Consider the following 10,086-nt stretch of genomic DNA (forward strand, 5'->3'; position numbering starts at 1 on the left):
TTAAGCAAGAAAAAGATGGACAAATGATAAACGACTAAAAATGCTTCAGACAGACCCTCCAAAGTAGTCCAGGCCTCAGAAAAGAGCCAATTAAGTCCTCTGTCAACAAAGAAGCTGAGACGCCTCGCAATAAAGACTGAGCTAATGAGCAGAGGGATACGTGTGTGGTGGGGGAATGTCCCCCTAGTGTCTGCAGCCCCATCCCTGACTTCTTCCTACAGCCAACCTCCTAATCAGGTCAGGTTATATAAGCCACCTGCTGGCTGATACTCCTTCCTTTTGGCTCTAAACTGGTCTCTGCTGTGGTTATTTGGTCCTCCAGCTATGTTAGAGACCCATTCTGTCAGTTGAGTCAGCTTTTCTAGAGTTCAGTCTGCTCTTTATTTGGGATTCTCTGCTGGTCTGTTTGTGGCCTTCTCCACTTGTTGAACAAAAGGTGGTGAGTAGGGTTAACATTAAAAAAGGAAATATATTGTACGTAATCTGGTGAGCCTCTTTCATTCTTCTTTTTATTTATAGGCTCATCTGATTAATGCTGTTTTGCTCAGAAGCTTAATTTGTTGTGCTTGCTCATAAGTTAAGTTTGTTTTGCTCATTTAGCCTATTGTGCTCTTTCTTACATTTAGTTTGTTTTGCTGATTTATTTTATTGACCGAGTGGGTGGTTATTTGTTTGTAATTGTTTTTGAGCACCATATTGTGGTGGGGCTAGGCACTCGTGGCATGATCCCTGCTCTTGATGCATGTGAGTAAGAGCACTGGGACACATTTGTAGACTGTGCCTGTTTGGTGTGAGGATTGCTATGTTGCACTGAACGTGAATTAGAGGTGTCACCCCTGGGCCCTTCTCAGTGTAGTCTGTCTCTCCAAATGTGTGTTCTTTTTTGGAATAACAACGTATTCTTAATCAAATAAAAAATGAAACATGTCTGTCTTGGCTCAATAATGAGCCTCTGTGCCTTCATTAATTGGCCAAATAACATTGAATTTCCTGTGGTGGAATCACCCAGGTGGCACTATTGGTCTTTTCCCCTTTCTCCCCTAACTGCCCTTGCCACACTTGTTATGTTATACCTACTTCCCACAGTCATATCCTGTACTAGTATTGCATTTATACCCATCAAGATCCATTCTTGAAATGGGGACACTGTAGGTGGCTGGAAATGTCAGTTTGGTAACAAGGCCATGTGTCCAAGCAGTTGCACCTGAAGTATCTGGCCCTACTAGGAAGAGTCCAAGGAAGGAAGCAAGAACACCTTAAAGTCCACAGAAAATGTAAATTGGTGCTATTTGCTTATTTCCTGTAAAAACAGGCAGCTAGGGGGGAGTTATCACGGTAGCCAATAGTGCTGTGTTGCCAAAGGACAAAGCGGCCATCCTTGTATGGTTGTGGCACCAACTGTCGTAAGGAAGATTTATTGTTTATTGTATTTTTTTATTTATTTATTTTTAAAATTTGAGGTAACAGTTTACCTCAAATCTTAAGTAAATTCAACAAAACTGATATCTTCGTATTGTACAGTGTTAACAAATGTAGAACAAAACAAGATTTCTATGAAAGAAACCTTTCCATGGTCGACTGCTGTGGCGAGAAAACACCTTAGCCAGTACAGCTCTCACGATGACAAACCTTTTCATTCTTGTGACATTGGCCAATATACTGACAAAATAACTGTTTTGAAGCATGAATAAATTGTTTAAGGTGAGTACTACTCACAAAAACTACTTTTTTATGCATTACTTTACATGAACTCTATTAATGTCTGCATGAAACAGTTGAAACACATTCAACACAGTTGTCAGACCTCAAGGACAAAGTTCTGCAAAGTAATCCGAGACCCAGGGTATCCTGACTTAGCCAAAAGTATGAGTCAAGCTCCAAAACACTGGATCCCACAGGCTGAGTAGTACTCCTCATGATGAATAAAGAGTTTGATGGGTAAAATAGTAACTAAACTCTTTGTAGCAATGATTACAATGGTAATCTAGTGATATTATTTACGAGCTAAGCTGTAATAGTTTCAGTCACAAACTCCCGCAATGCACTGGTCTATTATAAACACAGGTTACTCGAGGGTGCTGAATAAATCTTGTGGTTCCAGCTCACATTCTACATCTAATTCTAAGTTCTATTCACACCACCAAACTGAGACAGACCTCATCTGCAGGGAGGCAACATTTGCACCTACAAATAACTTCTCTTCATTTATGACTCTAACCAGCATGCCCGCTGATCTGGGTTGAGTTTTAAGACCCACCTGGTTCTGAATGTACGCATGAACTCTTTCAAGCATCCCCTCACAGGTGTACTCGTAGGGCAGGAATGGCTCCACCTGCAAACACAGATGTGCACGCAGATGAAGAAACAGTAGGTGGGGCAGAGAGAGAGAAAGGGTGTGTGTCCATAGAACCAAGCCATTGTAATTACAGGAACTGAGCATCTGATAGTTAATCAAAGCTGACATATTCATTAGCGTAATTGTGAACGGCTTATATCATGCCACAAGCCACACATTAAAATCAATGACCTAATACATCACAGGTGACAGCTTTGAAAATTGATTTCATTATTTTTAGTGATGACAACATCAATATGTCAAACAATGGATTAAACTGACATCGGACCACTGGTCATCCAGCACTGAGGAGGCTTCTGTTTTTGTGCATTGTGGGTCCTTTGGGTGCCGTTATCAGCATCACTGTTGAGGCCTGTCACTTATTGTCTTGACTTTTGATGGCAGGAAATTGATTTAAATTCACTGAGAAAGCACTGATCAATATCTTCATATCTGCACAGTGTTTTATGCTAACAGCCTCATAGAGAACATAGCGGTGAGAGGAAGGGACAGGTTTATATTAATAACTGTATTTTGAAACCTATTTGTGGTTTGATTGAATACATAATTATGAAATATATCAGGATAGAATACATCCTGTCAGGATTTCCAGTGAAGAATCCCCTCTGAATGTCTCCTTTGGTAGCTAAAGTGAGATCTCATTGTTTACTATCAAGCCACTAAAGCACTCAGACTTTTAAATTGATAAATGGTTTCTTTTAGTGTTGTGTTCCTTTTAGCACTCTCTTATTACTTTATTTCATCTGAGTTTAATGAAATGTATCTGGCACTTCATCAGCTATTCCACAATGCAATTTGCCTTTTGGGCATTTTTATATAATAGAATCAGAGGGAGAGGGAAAAAGAAAACCGTCATAGAAGGCGATTTGAATTCAGCAGTGGAAAACATTTTTAAAATGACTGTGCAATCTATATACCTAGACTGATTGCATTGCTCGGCCACAAAAATATGTGAGCAACATTCATCATTTCATGCTGTCATCAGTGACATAAAATTCCTGAAGTGAGTTCAACTGGGTGCAGCCATGTCCACAAAAAGGCACACAAACCTAGCTGGCGGGTGAGACGAGGCAGGTGTCACAGACGTTTTAGTGCTTCTTTATCAGCTGCCTGTTTCCTCATTTCCATCATGCACTGTTGCCATGGTGCCATTAAAATCTGAGGCAACAGTGTTTGAGATGAGCAGGCAGCTCTTGAGCTCTAACATCAACAACATGAGCCGCAGCACTATGAACAACCCTTATCCAAAAATGTGTTGAGTTAACATTATTTGCTGAGCTGTGAATATGGTACCCATACTACTGAAAATTTTCACAGCAGCCATTTTGACATGAAATAGTAGGGTAAACTACCAGTGAGCCAGCATGCACTATAGCAGCACCCTGACTAGTTGACCTGAATGGAACAAAACCGTAATTAGTATCATTGGTAACACCTGTGTTTATTTCATGTCAAAATGGCAAATTGTGCTGTGCTGAAAAGTATTTACATATGTACAATTTAATATTAGAACATTAACACTGCATTAAATATACTGAACTACTATTATCCAAATACTATATAAGTTAAAAGAACAGTTTTGGGAAATGTGTCTTATCAAAAGTTAGATGCTCAAAGCCACTTTTATGTTTGGAGGGTAAACATTAAGCTACTGCTAGCAGCCGGTTAGCTTAGCTTAGCATAAAGACTGGAAACGGAAATCCACCCACCTGCACCTCTAGAGCTTGCTAATTTACATGTTATATCTTATTTCTTTAATCAATACAAAAACCGAAGTGTGACAAATCTAAGCCGTTGCCAGGCAACCAGAAGAGACTCCATACATGAAATAGGTGGACACATAACCCCCCATCTTTTTAGTTTTTAACTATGAGCTACACTACTAAAAATTTGTCTGGGTGTGTCGATATTTTCCACAACTAATCAGGTGTGCTAGTGTCCAAACTAAGTTCAACTATTACTGCATAAGACAAATGATATGTACTGTTTTTCAACTGCGTATGAATCAAATTTACATCTAGGCCTAGGTATCAGTTCAATATATTTTCTTCATTTTAATCGTATAATTGTAAGGTGAAACTTGCCACTCAGTGAGTGAGTGAGTCAGCCTGTGTGATTACTATTCTTTTCCCCTCCCCCAGGATCCAATTTTTAAGCATTTACCAGAGTCACAACTGGTACTTCATTTTGCCTCTATCAGCAGGAAAACACAAGGTCTATTTAACACACCTGGCAGGTAGAGGCACACATGCATCTTGGCACTGCAAGAGGCTTGGCCGTGGCTCTGTGTTGTTCCGGTGACAGATTGAGCACAGCGTGATTGATTAATATGATCTGCTGCGGATAATGCTCACTGCCTGTGGGGCTGGCCTTTGGAAAGCTGCCATGTAAACCCAGGTGTGGGCACAGTTTACCTACTGAGCCGCTCAATATCTCAAGCAATTAGCAGTGCGGCGAGCAGAGAGGGAGCCAGCTAAGCATTTTGCTGTAATGTCGGGCGCTATGATTAAGAGCTCTATTAAAGGCTGAGGGCTTCAAAAGTGGGTCAAACTAGACTGTAAAGTGTGCGAGAGCAAATAATAATAATTATTGTCATTATGCAGCAGTGTAAAATGTACTGTGGTGCACTCTAATATTAGGAGACCATTATTTTGAATAAGTAGAGCTAAGTTTGGAAGACAAACACCTAAAACTTGACATACATTGATCCTCATGATCTCACGGATGGTTGCATCAAACCCTTCAGAGTTATTGAAGTCGATAGTGATGACATGCGGCCTGCCAATGTACTGCTCTGCATACGGATGCTGAGAGGACACCTGAGGGAGGAATAAATGCTCACAATCACAATAAAACAACAACTGAAGTCAAGATCTGAAAAGACAGCATTTTCTTTTTTTGTTGTGTAATGCAAATTCTAAAATGGGTCGATTGTTGTAAGTACGTTGATGTGTGTGTGTGTGTGATTATTCTGTACCAACGTTGTTAACCACCAAGTAAAACTAGTGAAAGTGCTGACAAGTGCATCTACCTTCCTGGAGGTGGGCTTCCCTCTGAAGAACTCATGGTTCAGAGAGCTGTGAGGGGGATTAAACTTGGGTTGTAGGAAGATGCAACCATTGGCTATGGCCTCCAAAGGGGCGGGACCTTCGTAGGGGAAGCCAAATCCAATGAACAGCTTGACAGGAAAATGAAAAGGAGATCATGAGTCTATACACCGAGCTGCTCATATCCAGATCAACACTTGTGCAAGACTTTATCAAAGCATTTCATTGTGATCCAGATTTTGTGTGTGCAAACATCGGAGCATTTCCTGAGCTCACGAAAGCCTCAGTAATGTTCTTCCCACCTTGGCCTTTCTGAGGAGCTGCTGCAGCTCCTGCTGAGGCAGCAGACCGTGGTTCTTGACAAAGGATGGCACCTCTGGGGGACGCTGGGTCTCATAGTACACTGTCCCATGGATCTCCATGTATCGATGCAAAATGGCCAGAAACTTTTCCTTTCCCTTTGACACACACACACAACACACACACACACACACACACACACACACACACACACACACACACACACACCACACACACACACACACACACACACAACACACAACACACACACACACACCCACACACAACACACACACACACACACACACACACACACACACACACACACACAACACACACACACAACACACACACACACACCACACAACACACCACACACACACCACACACACACACACACCACACGAGTTAAGTGCTTCAAAAGGCCCCTGTGAAGTAACAAATTTATTATTGCAAACTCTACAACAAAGGCGGGTCACCTTCATTGGCATTCATCCACCATATGCCTATTGGTTAGTTTAAGCTCCCTTTGTGTTTGGCACATCTTACCATATTTTTGTATCTAATATTTGTCTGACCTGCAGATTCTTTGTAGAGCTTTTAGTTGTCTTATTGACCAGCATGCACCATGATGATGTCTGTTTTTATGAACTGATTGTATTAGCATTCAATTATTTGTCCCATTTGACTGCACAGACAGAATATCTGAGGATGCCAGCTATTAGCTCATTCCTATTTATTTTACACATTGAGCCTTTTCCCACTATGATCAGTTAAATGAGTTGAATAGATGCATCAGTATTACGCAAGCACTCTTGAAAGGGTAGAGAAAAAAAAAGCCCAAAGGTTTTGGGGAGAGCAAGAGTATCACACCAGCGAGTATTGATTCATTGAAATGAGGAAAGCAGATCTAATGAGGTGAGTCTGTTCTTGTTAGCGTGAACATCATCACTGTGATAACTGGTAACTATCACAACCTGTGACGTTATCAAAGTCAAATGTATATCTTCTGTGCTTCCCTGTGGAGACAGTTTGCTTGAATCATTTCGCTGACGTAAAACTGAATTAGTTTATCTCAAAAATTGTTTCTGGGGGAATGTTATGAATTATTCACTAATGCTATGTCTTCAAGGCATAAATCATTTATAAATGTCATCAGAGTGTTATTCCTTATTTTTCATCTTGGGCCATTTTTATGTCTTCGAGCAACATGGAGATGAAATCCCTCTCTTTTCCTAAAAGTAATACTCCTCCAAAAATCTCTTTTGAGAATCAAACATTATTGGATTTACACAAGTTAAAATTTATTGTGACTAGAATGTCAACTTCATTCATTCATTTATTTAAATCTTGTTTAAATATAGTAAACATTGTATATGATCTTCAACTATGCTACAGAAGTCCATATTTTTAATAATAGATCTAGATGTTAGGAGATATTTTAAATATTTGAAGTCACTAAAAAGTCTCTGATATTTCTGAATATATAAGTTAGGCTATAGGTTATAGGGCTGCCACTGATGCTCTCTGCTCCGTTGCTGACTCTCAGTGAAGTTGGTTAAACCACTTTTGAACAATTTTGACAACTTCCTCTACCGCCGTCTTCTATGATTGACTCTTTGGCTGACAAAAGCCCGGCAGGAGAGACGCTCTGTGGTGCCCTGGGGTTTCATAACTGAACTATGAGCAGGACGCACACTTTTACTTTCTCTGACTGTGTAGAAATCTGATGTTTTCAAATCACTGATGACAAAGAAAGGCATTAAAACATGAGGAGTTTAGTGTGGCGCTGAACTGAAGAAAATATTCATTATACTATATTCAATAGTCAAATCTTTGGATTGAACAGCCAAATCCAGTTCGACTAATAAAATTCTTAGTCGGGTATATATAAATTCATGCTAAGAGAAGAGAGGTTGAACATAGTTTTTAATCAACAAAAAGTCAAGGAAAAGTCTTGAGTTTTAAAATGTGGAGAATGCCTGTGAAAAGCAGGTGTACTTACCTGGAGCTGTATGCATCCATCAATGATGCATCATGGGATGATGAATACAGAATAGTAAAAAAGTGAGAACAGTATGAGGAGGAGGGCAGTGAGTAGAGAGAAGCAGATGTAGAGAGAGAGAATACAACATAAAGTATTAGTCATTTTTCCTTTCATAGGACCTTTACAGACCCAAAATCTCTTAAAAACTGAGGACTGCTCACAATAAGGTGATATTCATTGTCTGGAGAGACCAACACTGCACACACTGGCTTTTACATTGCAATATTTCAGACAAACAAATGCTACATTGCAGCTCCAGTTGTTCTGAGAAACAGGAAGTGTAGGAACAAAGTTTCAGTCAGATTCAAGTAAACCAAACCTTGGGGGAGGCTGTAGCACACTTCAAAGATACAGTAAGAGTGAGAAACCCTGCCAGTAGCTTGAAGGGAAAATTTACCCTAAACAACACACTTCAGGCCAGATTCCTGGAGGAGTAACTTGTTTGCAGGAAATGGAATATCTAGTGGGTGTTTCACAGAATATGTTGTGAAGGTTTGCTTAGAAAAGTGATATTCAAAAGTTCTCCAAACTTCACATTTATCCTGATTTTATCAGATTTAGAGGATGCAAAAAACTTATTACACATGTCAACCTGCCTATGTTTCATTCATTCAGTTCTATTCCCCTAAATCAGGCTGAATTAGCTATTAGCAGTTCCTGTTTGCATGTACCCATGGATGTATATAGATCTATCACTTGATTACTACTGGACAAAACTTAAAATTGTGATGATTCTCAGGCAAGCTCTGGGATATAAGGAGCATCTTTTTTTCTATAATTGTATAAGTGTATTTATGGATTTATTCATGATGGACATCGGATTATGATATTCTGGGGAGGTGTAAGTCAAACTGAATCTAAAAACGTGTGTATCGTTTGTGTATGTTCAGATTTGACGTCAGTTATGACTCCAAGAAGTAGTATTGATTTTTGACTCAAATTTACCTCCCGCAGTATCTTTGCCTCACGTCTCTCCTTCACCTCTCCTGCCCTGGGGAGGAATGCCTTGCAGTTTGAAAACCTCTGCCCTCAATCATTGTTCTAGTGATACTTTGGCAGTGTCAAAACTGAATACAGATTTTAACAACAACCCTACACTGCCTTGTAGGGATTTATAGAATATTATAAACCATGTTTAGCTGGTACCTTTGAAACTGAATTGTTAACAATTTACATATCACATCTCTTTCTACAGTAATAATACACTCTCAGTTTCTAGTTCATTAGGTACACATAATCTACCTTTAATCATATAAATGCTGTGGACAACATTTCTAATTTTACAAACAGCTGTCAATGTAACACAATACAATATAACACCACCATTTTACAGACTTTTGTATTAGACCGACTCAGTTATAGCTAGGTGTACCTAAACATAATAATATGAACATGTAATCAATCTACTCAGAGTAAAATAATCTCCTCTCACAGATCACAAAGATGCTCCAAATATGTACTAAATTTATTGACCGTTTTTGCAGGGGTTATTGTGTGCTACTGACCTTCCACATGCTGGCTTCTTTGCCGTACACAACAGCCATATTGTTAACCTTGTTCCGTTGAATGTTCAATCTCTCCGTCTCATTCAGCTCCTCCGCCACAAAACCCATAAAAGAGTTATCAGGAGTGTGGGCTGCCAAGGACAAACAAAGCAATTGGCAATACAACGTTACAAGTCCAATTTCATGTCTCAGGAAAAATGTGATTAAACTAAAGGAGCTGCTCTGGAGATCTAGACTGCTGTGCATGTAGAGAATACAGAACAAAAGGAGCACTGTGGGATTGCGTAGAGCTGAAATTCTTCATGTTTTATGATGAATTATTTTATTAGTTTGTATGGCAGAGTGCGCTAAAAACCGATATTTTGACTGCTAACTTAAATGCACTTAAATAAACAATGTTGTGTATTTGCATTCACTTCAGCTGGTTGGTTCACTTTCATTGCACACCAACAATGAGGTTAAATGCAACAGTTTCATCTCAGGCATCTTTGCTGTAGTTTTATAGTACCTGAGAGTTTTGAATTGGAGCTTTAATGTGAAACAGTTTCCACACAAAACGGGACTATGAATAGTAGCTCACATAAAAGGAAACCTACTACAGCAGGGAGATGTAAGGCGAACGAGAAAGAAACTGTATATTTCAGGCAATTTTCAAACCTGAGATGAAAGCTGATATCTTTCACAGTGTCGGGCTTTGTGATAACAGTAAGTATTTTGGAAACAACAGGGCTGCCCATTCTCGCTGAATTAATTGGAGGCTACAGAAACAGCTGAAGTTTCTTTTTCCACCAGTTTCACCAAATGTGCTGTAAATGTCTGTGTGTGTGTGTG

The 10,086-nt window shown here is 39.6% G+C and overlaps 1 protein-coding gene across 1 annotated transcript in view; it reads right to left on the reverse strand.

Annotated features, from left to right (window-relative positions):
- The window catches only part of LOC118322668 (alpha-1,6-mannosylglycoprotein 6-beta-N-acetylglucosaminyltransferase B), a 52,945-nt gene that overhangs the window by 4,186 nt on the left and 38,673 nt on the right, over nt 1-10,086 (reverse strand). The window contains exons 11-16 of the mRNA XM_035654402.1: nt 9,256-9,386; nt 7,709-7,714; nt 5,706-5,861; nt 5,388-5,534; nt 5,059-5,175; nt 2,258-2,332 (exon numbers count right to left, since the gene is read on the reverse strand). Of these exons, the coding sequence (XP_035510295.1) occupies nt 2,258-2,332; nt 5,059-5,175; nt 5,388-5,534; nt 5,706-5,861; nt 7,709-7,714; nt 9,256-9,386 (632 nt within the window). The remainder of the gene's footprint in view (nt 1-2,257; nt 2,333-5,058; nt 5,176-5,387; nt 5,535-5,705; nt 5,862-7,708; nt 7,715-9,255; nt 9,387-10,086) is intronic.

The sequence above is a fragment of the Morone saxatilis genome, unplaced genomic scaffold, assembly GCF_004916995.1.
Source record: "Morone saxatilis isolate NCDOM2014 unplaced genomic scaffold, NCSU_SB_2.0 Contig14, whole genome shotgun sequence".
Taxonomy (NCBI): Eukaryota; Metazoa; Chordata; class Actinopteri; family Moronidae; genus Morone; species Morone saxatilis.